Raw genomic sequence first — 13,616 nt, forward strand, 5'->3', positions numbered from 1 at the left:
CAATTACACCTGACAAGCCAACACAGTTTATACCTGACAAACCAACATAGTTACACCTGACAAAACAACAGGTGTTTTTGTTATGTGTTTTAAAGAATGTGAGTGAAGGACTGTTTTAGACTGAAGAAGGCACTGAATTCCAGGTTTGTACGGGTGAAGAACTAAAGGCTCTTCTGGCGTTTTTTGTTTTTGTTCTTGTTTTTGTTTAATTTGGGAACGCTGAAGATTCTATCTTCAAAGGAAGAGTGGAGAGATGTTGAAGGGACAGGACTCACGGCGGTAACTTTACTCTTGATGCCTTGCCAGACAACAGAGATGTCGTAGGGGTTACTTTTGTTGGACGTGTTCCACACACGGATCATTGAGTCACCCACCCCCACAGCCACACGGCCTGTCAATAACATCAAAAACATTTTGTCAAACTTCATATTGGTTTAAACAAAGCTCACAACTGATTACATACTCTCTCTCTCTCTCTCAAAATTACCTACTGCAACATGTAGAGAAACAAAACTTTTGCCTAAAAAAAACTCTTTTTAAAAAGAATTTGCATTCAATCTTTAACCCTTTTGCTTTGGGGTTCTCTGAAAGACACTGACCTGGATCAATGGGAGAGTTGCGGACGCAGTAAACGTGGCCACCCAAAGTGGACAGTGAAGACACAGCCTCCATAGAGTCCACATTCCAAAATACCACCTGCACATTATAAACAGTCCACCTTCCACAAACTGAATTTACATTGAATCATGACAATGACATAAGTAACTAAAAAGAAAAAAAAGAAATCATATTCAACACATATTATGAATAACACATTATTATGATGTGAGAAATAAAAACAACGACAAAAAAACAACATTTAAATTTTCATTGCCACTGTAACGGATGTCCACTATGGAATAAGTTCTCTCTCTCTCTCTCTCTTTCTTTCTCCATCTTCCCATCTCTTTCACTCAAGCTCTCTTCTCTCTTTTACTTTCACCATCTCCTAAGAGACCTCAGAATTGTTCCTCTCTCACCCAGTGTTGAAGCAGTGGCCTCATGGTAATGCACCTCACTTGGAAGCAAGTTTCCATGGGTTCAAACCCCATATACGGACCAGGATTATTACTACCACCCCCTCCATCAGACCTGTTGTGGTCTGGGTGCTAGTCTTTCAGATGAGACACTAAGCTGAGGTCCTTTGTGCAGTATGTGCATAGTACATATTATAAAAGAACCCATGGCAATAAAAAGGGATGTTCCTGGTAAAATCATGTAGAAAAATCCACTCTGATATCAAAACAAGTACACTTGCAAAAAGGAAATAAACAACAAAAAACAGCAGCAAATTTGGATAGTGCTTCACTGTGGCACTCCCCAGGAAAAGCAACCAGAATTTCACACAGAGAAGACAAAAAAAATACAATACAATACAATACAATACAGTACAATACAATACAATATAGTAATACAATACAGTACCTGTCTATCCTGTGCAAAAGTACACAAAATTTTGCTCTCAGAGCCGCTGGCACAGATGTTGAAGATGGGTCTCATCTGGGGTCGGAAGTGGGCGGGGTCAAAGGTCTGATATGACAGGCCTTTGGCGTGGCGCAACGTCCAAAGCAGAAAGTCGCCTCTGGAATACCATGTTTTTATTTTTTTATTTTTTGTAAAAAAAACAAAAAAACCTCTAATAATTAATTCTTTCATACAGTACCATTTTTGATATTTTTACAAATTCCCCCTTTTTTTTAATGAACACAACAATAAGGACAAAAAATAAAATAATACATGAATGGAAACTATTCTTAGAATAGGTTGTTTCAAAGACAATACAAATACCAAGATGAGGATATTCATTTCACATGTCTTGGCTTCACAACAAACAAGAGAATATGGAAAAAAATACAGTGAAACCAATTAAAGATAGTGTGCACGTATACTTTAAGAATATAAAGGCAACTATCATAAAAATGCAGCTTTACTGGGTATATTGGAATGAATCCAAAATGTTGGAAGTAGGGAGTTTAGGCATGAGATTTGCTCACAGCATATGCTTACTGAAACTAAAAGTGGGTCTGTGCACATGTACAGGAGCAGTCAAGTGTGCATAAAATGCACATGGATATATGAATAAGAGAAAGACAGAGGGAGAGAGAGAAAGAAAGTATATGTGTACAAGTGCAGACATGTGTGTATAGGTATGCATGTGGGTACATGTTTGTATATAATGTCTGTATTTGTGTGTGTGTGTGTGTGTGTGTATGTATATATATATATATATATCTGAGAAACAGGATTTTATTATCATTTCTAACCCCTAGGCTGCCCAAATGATGAGATAACTCGTCATCGCAAGCATGTACGCTTCGCTGCCACAATGACAAGATAACTCATCATCGGAATATTCTGACTTTTCCCTGGTTTGCATTCAGTTCGTTGACAAAAATATTGGTAGATTTAGCTTAGGGAATCTTTCTAGATTCTATTCATAGCTAGAAACACCATCTACATCATGAGGCAGTCCTTTATTTTAACGTTTTGGTTGGGTTACTGTCATATTGTTTGCCTGGCTCTTCTCCTCGCTCACTCAACAAAATGTTGGACTGACACTGTGCTCAAGACATGCGATCATGGCAAACTAAATCAACCAAGATTGCTTTCTTTAGCTGATGCTCAGAAAGAATTGAAGCGTAATTTTGAAAGAGAAGACAGTGGTGAACATTTATAGGACGATTTGATAGAAAATAAAAGGAGCAATAAAGAGAGTGGCCAAGATACGACTATCCGTAAGTGATACTGGCTGTACAGGTGCAGCAGACAACAGAAAGTGACCAAATTTTTAGCAGGACACAGTGTGAACGATTTTCTTAGCACTCAGCCAACGCAGTCTGATGAGAACTGGATAAAGTGACGGTGTGAGAGGGGTGAAGAGAAGGGGGGTGGGGGGGGGGGGGGACTGAAGGGGCGTGGCCTCACATCCATATTATCACTTGGAGAAGCCACAATGCATTGTGTTTCTATCTCTTTTAAAAAAAATTTTATTGAGGTTGTTCTCGTATGATTTTGTGTGTGCAGATATCCATTTGTCCAGAAAATATATTTTAGTGCGAATTACCAGACTAACGTTTGTAATGAACAAGTTGAAAATGTGACAAAAAACAAAACACTGATTTCAAAACAACATCATGTCACTAAAAATAAACAAAATGGGAAAACATCATGTGTTTTGTATTCTTTATTCATTTACCTTTCAGAAAATATATACTTTTATGGGTCTTTCTCCAGTAACAAAGAGTACAGAATTTTTTGAAAATTTATGCCCGTTTTTTGTGAAAAAAACCCTGGCAAATAGATTTCACTTAAATTTTATTTTCCTGGCAGTGAAAGGGTTAATTTGAATGGGTTTGGTCAGGCAAAATATCATTTCCAAAAAGCAGGTCAATGATACAGCTCTGGTGTAGCCCTGGGGAGTCAGCAGGGCTTTACACAACAAAGATATAAATAAATAGGTCAACAGAACATTAAAAAAGCAGCTGCCAATCATAGTACACCCTAGACAATACTATTATTGTGTGAAAGCGCAATTATGTATGTTAACCCTGATATCTATCGTCCTGTGTGACAGCTGGGTAAAAGTATAAGCAACAAAGATAGATAAATAAGTGTGTAATGAGTGTATGTGAAGTAGTGAGTGTGTATGGTTTTTGTATTTGAGTGTTTATGTGCTTTGCATGTGTGTATAAAATGTGTTAAGTTGTGTGTGTGTGTGTGCATGTGTTTGTTGACTGTGTGAGTACACATACGTTGACTGTGTATACATGGGCAAGGCACTTTCCACTAAAATCAAATTATAGCCCAGATAGTTGGGACAGCAGTTGCCTCCTCTGCTGTTCTGATGGTCATAGTAAGACATGACTGACTACATTACATGAATGTGTAAATGTTTTATGTGTGAGTGTGTGTAAGAAGAGTGTGTCAGCATGTATGTGGAGAGTGCATGAGCGTGTACATGTTGAGCGAGCAAGACTGTGTGAACCATGTGTCCACCCTGTGAACATACCCAGCAGAACTGGATGCCAGCAGCTCAGGGTTGGACTTGAGCCAGTGGACAGCCACCCACTGCTTGACCCGTGGGCCCTGCTCACTGCCTTCCCTCCGTGTGCCAGGCACCTTCTTCATGAACGCCTGCTTGCCTTGGCTCAGCGTCCACACCCGGATGGTTCGATCTCTGGAGCCAGTGGCCAGCATGCATCCGCTTCTGTCTCGGTTTGGATCTGAAGTTGTCATTCAGGGCTTTTGGAGTTTCTTTCTCTCTCTCTCTCTTTTTTTTTTTTTTTTGTTGTTGTTGAAAATCAGACAAGAACAAAACTACCACCACCACAAAAATCCAGGTTAGAACACAGTTTCATTCATGAAACAGCAGAGGGTCCAATTCTCAGGTGACAATTCCCTTTTCAGGGATGAGATTGTGATTTTCTGTTTCAGTCAAACGTTGGTACATAATTACTACATTACCTCAATTATGCATACATTCAATTTTTTTTTTTTTTACATCCACTTTCAAATTTTTTTCACTCTGATTTCAGACAATAGTGTGAGTAATCCCATGCCTGCTTCTCAAGTGAATTAATACTATGGAGCAAACAAGCCTATGGCTGGAGCACAAGGTCCAATTTCCTGGTGATTATTTTCTTCCCATGTTATTAATACTGTAGCACTTCAGTTCTGTGGCTGCAGTGGTCCCCATGTGTGAGTGACAAAACCCAGAAGACAGACGGCAGATCATAGAGGGATGAAGTCTCAGTCATGTAACTTTCTTTCCCGTTTTTTTTTTTTTTTTTTTTTTGGTGCATCTGCCTGTGAATGTGTGTGTTTGTGTGTATGAATCTATGCAGCATGCATGTTGGTGTTGGTGTGTACATTGTGTGTGAAAGTGGAAACTGACAATCACTATATTGTGATACAAATATACCAAAATGAAAGGTATGCTCCTTTATAGTCTGATGCAAATGACTGAAATTAAACAAGAATATTAAAAAAAAGAAATTGGAGGGTGGGAGGGGTGGCATACAGAACAGGTGAGAACAGTGAGAATCAGGTGACAACACTGACCTGACAGTGCATTGGTGCCGTCTGGGGACTCTCTGAGGAAGGTTTCTCCAGGCACAGGGCACCATGACATGGACATAACCTCCTCATCATGGCCTCGCAGCCGATGCACCAGAGAACTGCCATTGCTGTGGGCAAAGTCCACCAGGCACACGGTCCCTATACGCAAACTGAAAGAAAAAGAAAACCAAATTGCAGTAGGTATGTTGACTGTTCCCATGTATACAAACTGAAAGAAAAAGAAAATACAAATGGCACAAGGAACACCAACCCCATCAGCAAAATGAAAGAAAAATGAGTTTTTTAAACAAGTGGCATCAAGAATACAGTCGCTATACGCAAACTTAAGGTAAAAGAGAAACAGAAACATTGCTACAAGAAATGATGCCAGTTAATTATTGATGCAAGCAGATAAAACCCTTCAGCAAAGCTGATAAGATTTTGTTTTGTCTGTTCATCTATTTGGTAAGACTTCTATGTATGGCGATGTCTTGTCTTTTCTTCTTTTTATTTCTTTTTTTTTTTACCTCTACTTCAGTGAATCATACTGAATGATACACTCGATAAAACACTTTGATTCTCACCCAACAGCCAGAATCGTTGGTTCATGCGGGCAGAATGCCAAGCAGGTGACGTAATCCTTGTTGTGGTGCCATTTTTTCAAAGTGTTGGTCTTCCTGTCCCAAAAGATGACCTCTCCTTTGTCATCACCACTAGCCACCAGATTGATGTCGACCGGAGACCAGCAAACAGAGGTCACCCTTTCCTGTGACAAAACAGTCCATCAGTAGTGATTAAACAAGACTTTCTCAGTAGTTAAACTTAAAGCCTAACAAGGTAAACAAAAAGATTAACCTATATATATTTAGCTGAGCCATCTACAGCTGTGCAACTGCTAAATCCAATGACCTGCAGAAAATCAAACCTGTTTATTTTGTTCTAATGAATTATGTAATACAAACAGAAATGTGTAGCAGTAGTACACTATAAATATACATGTATGAATTATATCAAAACCTGTTCACCCAATAAATGTTCATACTACCCTGCTTCCATTTTGTCACTTGAAGCATATGCCTTCACTGCAAGTGCAACTGTGCAAGAACTGTTTTTCAAGAATACGAAATTGCCCAATCCCTATCCCTCTACACCACTTTTTTAAAAGCATTCCTTGGTGATGTTTTCAGTAACTTTCAATCAAATTACTATAAATTTGAACAATGAAGAAATAATGATAATGTGAAGATGTAGAACAATGAAGGAATAATGATAATGTGAAGATGTCAGATTTTTCCTTCTTTTGAAGAATGAGAACAAGAAAATGGGCAAGTCATTTAGTTAGGACAAAAAGCAAAAAACAAATTGAAATTACACAATTTATCAAAGAGATGGGAAGAGAAAAATGAAGACTTTAAAAAAAAGAGTTGTAATCAGACAAAAAATAAAGGAAAAGAAACCAAAGAGTAGAATGTCCCCTTTGCAGGCGTTGTACTCATCATTCTTTTAGTTTTAGATTTATCTGCCTCTGCATCTTTCAAATGCATTTTTGTTTTTCTATTATTTCTTCAATAACATTGATCTCACTAAATAGTTTATTTTTAAAGAAGCACTTGAAAACTGCTAGAGGTTCATCTTGGTGCTAGTTAAGATATATGATAGGTCTGAAACTGAAAGCTCTGCTACACCATTAGATGTTTCATGATTGCAGAAAAATATGAATTAGATAATAATATAATGCCACAACCAGAGATATCTAAAGAAGTGAGAGTTCTAAAGCAGACCTGAAAAAATGGGTAAACCCAATATCACCTCTCTATATAATGGATATGTGTATGTCAAACAGTCACACACCCATGCACACACTCACCCCCCCCCCCCCCCCCCCCACCCCAGTTTTTAGTGTCCATAATTCCTCTGGTGCGTTTTACAACTGAGTTCTGAGTTCACACACACGCACACTGTCAAGACTGCACTTTGGTGATGTTTACTTGTTCCATCACACTTAAAAGTGACTTTCACTTTCACCTTATGCTCATAGTGTGCCTGCACATCCACCAAGCCATCCACTGTCCAGATCTTCACGGCTTTGTCGTCCCCGCCACTGCAACATAGCAGAGACCCCAAACCTTTACTTTTCTCTTGCCCGTGGCTGTCGCTTTCTGCCTCGCCATTGGCGCCTACTTCTCCTTCAGCCTCCTGACTGTCGCAGCCATCCTTAAGAACCGGAGACAACGCTACCCCAGAGACACGGTCAGTGTGCTCCCTGTATGTGCCGAGCAACTTCGGCCCCAAAACCCTCAACGTGGGTTCCGAGACGTCAAAGACGCACACATCTTGCTTCACAGCATAAACATAGACTCCAGACTCGTTTGCATCGCTTGCTGCGCTGAGAAACCAGTTCGGAGATGGGGGGATGTTTTTTCCAGCCATTACGCTCTAATGACGGTTCAGTGAATTAATCTTTTGGTTAACTTGGCTACAGTGGCAGACGACAGCAGTGCGCACTGCCCGGCTTTCGGTTCAAACAATACCGGAAATCGAATCACTCTCGAAATTACTTGTCGTAAAAATGCATATTTGCCTTATGTTTATCATATTTAATTATCACAGAGCCATCAGATTGTAGAATAGCACGATTTAATTATATGTGCTCAATAATTTCTTCCAACTTGATAACCGCAAGCATTTCCGACACTGCGAAAATCGATTTACATCATGGCAGCGCCCTTGAGACGATGTGAGTCTGAGATATAAGTTCGGGTTTGTTTTCGTCGTCATATTCATCCAGTCTTTTTTCCCTTTTTTTCAAGCTGGTGTGATATAGTATATTCTCTTTTTTCCAACCTGGTGTGGTATTGTATAAACGGATCTGTCCGCACGTTCTGACACCACTATCAAATTGACACTGTCGTTCCCACCGCAGTGTTGTTGAACTGCAGTGGCAACAATACACATCCCGATCTCTCTTTTTTTTCTTTTTGTTGTTGTTGTTGTTGATACCAATGCAGAATAATGTCTGCCAATATTTAGAGATATGAATCGTCGTAATGTTAGTGGTAATTAAAAGCAAAATAAAATAGTGGTTTTCCACATTTCACATCACACACACACACACACACACACCAAACACACACACCAAACACACACAAAAAAACAACAACAAAAACAAACACAGAGATGATACACACATCATTATACAAGATGTACAGAAAAGGCTTTAGACAGAATAAGACTCATAGTCTGGTTGAAATCAATGCTCAGTGGTTGTCAATTTTCAAAGAACTCAGTATTTTCTCTGGCACAAGCTTTTACCAGCAGCTTTTGCAACAGTTTTCATGCACATGTTCAGATTTTGGTTTTTTGTTTCAGGTTTTGCCCAGCTGACAGGTTTGATAAGGTAAGTGAAACATGAACAGCTTCAGTGTGAAAATAAAACTTCTTGAAATGATTTGAATGCTTCTGGGTTTTTGTTTTGTTTTTTGTTTGTTTGTTTTTCTAGTATTGTAATAACAAATTATGCAGAACTGTTTCTGTAAACAAAACGTATCTTTTCACATAGTAATCTTATTTGTATGTTATTTCTTTTCAGCAAGTAATTTTATTTTTGAATAATATTTTCAGTAAATATTGATATGAGAATATTTCATGTAACGTTTCCCATGTAAGAAAACCAGAATAAATATTGTGACCTAAACACGAAATATGTAATTATAGAGTAAGGCTATGTCTTCCAAACAGTTCCATTATAGATTTTATGCTGAAAAGAGATGATTTGCACCACTTCTTAGCTGAGCAGCCAGAGATACTGTGTTGTATCTTGTTATGGAATGCTATTTGATTGTTAAAGCACATACAGTTCACACAGTAAAGCTGGTGTCTGTTTCAGATGTTTGATTACTGTTTACTTTGGAGATCAATGTCAGTCAATCAGCTGGGCAGAAGTATCATGGATTAGGGGATTTGCTGTTAATAACCAAAATAAAGTGAATCACTCAATCACTGAATCAGTTTTTATTTACAATGGATTATTTTTGTTCTTATATTTACATAACAGATACATTATTTGTATCATAATGTAATTTTTCTCGGAATTTATGTTGTAACAACATTAATATTATTAAACCAGCTGTTTGCGTACCTGCCTACATCCATGTGTATGTGTGTGAGTCAGAGAGTGTGTGTGTGTGCATTTTACTTATATATACGATGTATTCCCTGGATGTTTTTATAAATGTATTGTTGTACAATACCTTATGTTCTTAACGTGTGTGCACGTGTGTGTGTGTGTGTGTGTGCGTGCTCGCATGTCATTTTTAGTAATATGTACCTTATTTTTGTTGGATGTTATCATTTGCAAATATTGTTGTGCAGTACCCTATTGTCTTATTGTCTTAACATGAGTATGTGTGTATGTGTGGGTGGGGGGGGGGGGGGGGGGGCGGCGTGGGGGGGTAGTCTATCATCAGTTATTGCGAATTCTTATTTGACTAGTTTTAATCTCTTCTTATGTTGCGCATAATTTTATGCTAGTGTTTACAACAAGCCTGTGATTGCACAACTTAATTTCCATGTGGATTAAAAGTGTTTTTGATTTGATTTGATACTCAGAAATGGTCTTCGCATTTTCTCATATATTAATTTCACATAAAAATATTGATATATAGAATATTAAATAAAACCTGAAGAAATCATTTGAATACCATTATGCTGTGTTGCACTTGTAGACCCCTTCATGTGGCCACGGTCGAGAGTTGCTGGCTGTCACTGTCAGCAAGAACAGTGTGTGGACAGCCCTGCAGTGGGAGTGCCACCAGACTGCTGCTGCCAGCCACAAGCATTGCTCCACAGCGAGGTGTTCACACCACACCACCTATGCTCTTCTTCCGCAACACAGAGTTTGATGATGAAGCTGATCTGGGTGTTAAAATGCGCTCCAAGAGGTGGGACAAGTACAACACTGTCTTGTACCCGCCGACAGAAAAGGACGACCCAGCCAGACCAGCTGTACGAACTGCTTGCTCCTCTTTATTCAGTTTCTTCATTAATCTCTCTTTCTCTCTCTCTTTCTGTCTGTCATTCTGTCTTTCTCTGAATCTCTCTAAATCATTAAACATTGTTAGCCCAGATCCAGTATTTTACAATTTTATAAAATGAAGAATGGATTAAAAGAAAACCAAGTGTGTGCTTGAGTTACTGGCAGCCTCTGTGCATGTGTGTATGTGTCTGTGTGTGTGCGTGCGTGAAGGTGTAAGTGTACACATGTATCAGGAGAGCTCTGTGCACGTTTGTGCATGTGTGTGTGTGTGTGTGTGCATGTGTGTGTGTGTGTGTGTGAAGAGGATGAGGTATGTTTGTGTATGCATGTCAACACTGTGGGAGCAACAGAATATTGGAACATGCGGGTGTGCATATATATATTTTTATATATGTGTCTGGAGTTGGGGGTGGGGGATATGGGTGTATGTGTGTGTGCTTGTACAAGTAAGTGTGTGTGTGCTTGTGCCGTGGAAGCTGCGACACATAGCCTAGAAATGAGTGTGTGGAGGAGGGGGTTGAGGGGGTGGGTGCAGGGTAAGTGTGTGTGTGTGTGTTGGGGCTCATGTACGTTTATGTGTATTTGATTGTTCTTTCATATCTGTCATACTGTGAAACTGCATGTTTGTTGCGTATCTGTTATGCGTGTGTGTGTGTGTGTCTGCATGTTTTACATTTATTTGCTTAATTATTTTATCATATCATTGTTGTCTTTCTGTGTGTGTGTGGGTGGGGGAGGTTGGGGGGGGGGGGGTGTACGCTAAGAGTTGACTTCATCAAGATTTTGCGCCTAGTTATAAATATTACTATTATTACAATATTAGTAGTAGTAGTATTTTTTATGTATTTATCTGTTGTTGTTTTTTTTTGTTTGTTTTTTTTTGTTGTTTTTTTTCTCAAGGCCTGACTAAGCACGTTGGGTTACACTGCTGGTCAAGCGTCTGCTTGGCAAATGTGGTGTAGCGTATATGGATTTGACCAAAAACAGTGACGCCTCCTTGAGCTACTGATACTGATACTGGGGAAGGACTGAAACTGAAAGACTGGTGTACTGCTGTTCGTCCATATTTGATACTGATTGTTTTTGTAGCATGGATGATTTATATATATATACTTTTATAGATAGATAGATAGATAGATATCAGATACTGAGAGATAGTATTTTTGTAGTCAAGATTTTTTTTCAGGTTTTACAGGACCTTTTTTTTTCAGCCCTAATGTTATAAAATAATTGATATAGCTCTGCTTGTCCAAGTGGGCTGTGTAAACAACAAAAGATAAAGAAATGAAAGATGTTTCATTTGTGTATTTTCTCAGTTTTTATAAATCAGTGGGTTGAAATTGATTATTGATTTTTTTTTATATTTTTTTTATCTGAGATCTTTCTTTGTATGGGCTTATTGTTGTGTCTGTGCAGGAGATCTGCCATTCACGTTTCAACATCAAGTACAGTCCAAAGAAAATGTGGTACATAGCTGCTATGGTCAGTATGATTTCATTATATTTGTATCACTATACAAATTATGATGTGTTGCAGGATATGTGCTTGCATCCTATGTGGTGTGTATATTTATAGTGCATGATCCGTCCATGTCGTTTGCTTGCACTCTTTTCTGTTGTTCATCGTGATTGTCATCTTTTTTGTTCAGTTATTATATTTAATGATTATTGTTTATACATTTTATTTAAAAAATACTTATTCCATGAACACATATTTAACCATCCTTACAAGTTTGTGTATGTCAGAAGAGTTTGGTGATTTCTTGCAAAAGTAAACACATTTTTTATTAGTTTTGTATTGTTAATTAGATTTTTAGCTTCCACGACCTATTTGCATGTGTTGTTTGCGTGTGTGTGTGTGTATGTGTGTGTGTGTTTGGATGTGTACATATTAACTGTTATGAATGATTTTCATTCTTGAACAGATCAGAGGCATGTCGGTTTCGGAAGCCAAGAAACAGCTGAGTTTCTACAGAAGGAAAGGAGCACAGTCTGTTCTTGAGGTTTGTACCTTGACTTTTTTTGGGTATTGTATTCTATTTCACATTTGCTTTGGGCTTTGCTCTTCACACTCAGCGATACAATCATATCAGCAAGACCATTCCACCATGTCCAGCCTGACAAAGAGAGCTTGGACAAACAGGAAGCTGACAGAGCACGCCAAGAACCAGCTCTACAGGGTATGCGTCGTTAAAAGCCCTCCAGTACAGAAGTGAGTTCTGGACCTGCACACCCAACAGGAACGAAAAGCTCAACGCCCTCCACATATGCTACTTTCAACGCATCCTGAACATCACCTGGCAGGACAAGTTCCAGACACCACCATCTTGAGGAGAACTAAAATCTCCAGCATGGTCACCTTCGTGAAACAAAAGACATGCACTGGCTCAGTCACATAACATGAATGGATGATGGCCAGCCCCAAGAGAACTGAGAGCGCGACACAGCACCACCCATATGTAAATTATAAAAAAAATATTTCTGTGTACAAGTATATATTTCACTATCAGTGGATTTTTCTAAGAAGTTTGCCAGGGACAAGACTTTCATTCCCATGGGTTCTTTTATATGTGCGAAGTGCAGCTTGGTTTATTTGGTTTGGATGACTAACACCCAGATAACCTCTCAAGGTCTTGTGGAAGGGCTAGGGGCCAGGTTTGTATATGGGACTCGGAGTCGGATCCATGGACACTTACTTCCTAGTCATGTGCATTACCACAAGACCACCACTGCACATTACCCCCACACTGTTTCAGGTGCTGGAAGAAGCAGAAGAGCTGGCCGTGAGGGATCACAATGTGGAGTTCAAGTCCAACCTGTGGATATGTAAGTAGACATGGGCTTGCCACATGCTGCGATGTGCAAATCTCTGGTAATGAGAACAGTGATTGACTTATGTGCTGCTGCGTCAACTTTGTGCTTTTTGAACTTCTAGTCAAACCTATGGGTGTGTAATAGTCATGGACTTGCATTTAAAAAGAAAACATTCCGACTGGACATTGTGCCTTTTTGTTGCAGGCGACTCCTTTGTTGGCAAAGGAAAGGTGGTGAAAGGTATCCGCAAGCACATGGGTCCACGCTATGGCCTTGTCCGCTATCGTTTTGTGCACTACTTTGTCCGTTTGAGGGAAGGCAAACCACCCGAGCACTACTACACTCCTCCCATGACCGGTTACCAGAAGATGGAGGAATACATCACAGAACATCGCAAGAGGAGAATCATAAACTCCTTGTGATCTGAATGAAACTTGTGATCTAGACTGGTTCATTTGTGTGTATAAGAAACAGAAAAGTTGAATGGTTTGTGAAGACTGTCTTCCCACTCCCAGTTGTGTCTGACTACCATTGCAACTGCCCTCCCCCCTCCATGTTAAATGTTTGTCATATGATGGTTGCATGTAATAAAATTTGTCATATATACTGTTGCCTCCTCTTCCAGTATTTTGAGTGCTGTCAGCAAGTGCGAGAATTACTGTTTGACAGTG

At 39.2% G+C, this 13,616-nt stretch overlaps 2 protein-coding genes across 2 annotated transcripts in view; one reads left to right on the forward strand and one right to left on the reverse strand.

Annotated features, from left to right (window-relative positions):
• Window positions 1–7,573, reverse strand: part of LOC143284045 (gem-associated protein 5-like) — a 159,725-nt gene extending 152,152 nt beyond the window's left edge. The window contains exons 1-7 of the mRNA XM_076590650.1: window positions 7,123–7,573; window positions 5,682–5,863; window positions 5,101–5,267; window positions 4,049–4,262; window positions 1,465–1,621; window positions 600–696; window positions 276–391 (exon numbers count right to left, since the gene is read on the reverse strand). Coding sequence (XP_076446765.1) covers window positions 276–391; window positions 600–696; window positions 1,465–1,621; window positions 4,049–4,262; window positions 5,101–5,267; window positions 5,682–5,863; window positions 7,123–7,527 — 1,338 coding nt within the window. The 5' untranslated portion in view covers window positions 7,528–7,573. The remainder of the gene's footprint in view (window positions 1–275; window positions 392–599; window positions 697–1,464; window positions 1,622–4,048; window positions 4,263–5,100; window positions 5,268–5,681; window positions 5,864–7,122) is intronic.
• Window positions 7,574–7,709: 136 nt separating this feature from the next.
• Window positions 7,710–13,549, forward strand: LOC143284265 (large ribosomal subunit protein uL22m-like). The gene is made up of 7 exons (XM_076590951.1): window positions 7,710–7,834; window positions 8,467–8,494; window positions 9,822–10,101; window positions 11,549–11,614; window positions 12,057–12,134; window positions 12,888–12,957; window positions 13,150–13,549. The coding sequence occupies exons 1-7, from the start codon at window positions 7,813–7,815 to the stop codon at window positions 13,365–13,367; spliced, it is 762 nt and encodes a 253-aa protein (XP_076447066.1). The 5' UTR covers window positions 7,710–7,812; the 3' UTR covers window positions 13,368–13,549.
• Window positions 13,550–13,616: the final 67 nt, after the last annotated feature.

The sequence above is a fragment of the Babylonia areolata genome, chromosome 7 (genome assembly GCF_041734735.1).
Source record: "Babylonia areolata isolate BAREFJ2019XMU chromosome 7, ASM4173473v1, whole genome shotgun sequence".
Classification (NCBI taxonomy): domain Eukaryota; kingdom Metazoa; phylum Mollusca; class Gastropoda; order Neogastropoda; family Buccinidae; genus Babylonia; species Babylonia areolata.

Coding starts and splice junctions, on each gene's coding strand:
- LOC143284265 (XM_076590951.1), top strand. CDS start 7,813: ATGGCAGCGCCCTTGAGACGAT. Junction 8,495..9,821: donor CAGCTGACAGGTTTGATAAG/GTAAGTGAAACA, acceptor TTGCACTTGTAG/ACCCCTTCATGTGGCCACGG. Junction 11,615..12,056: donor TGTGGTACATAGCTGCTATG/GTCAGTATGATT, acceptor ATTCTTGAACAG/ATCAGAGGCATGTCGGTTTC.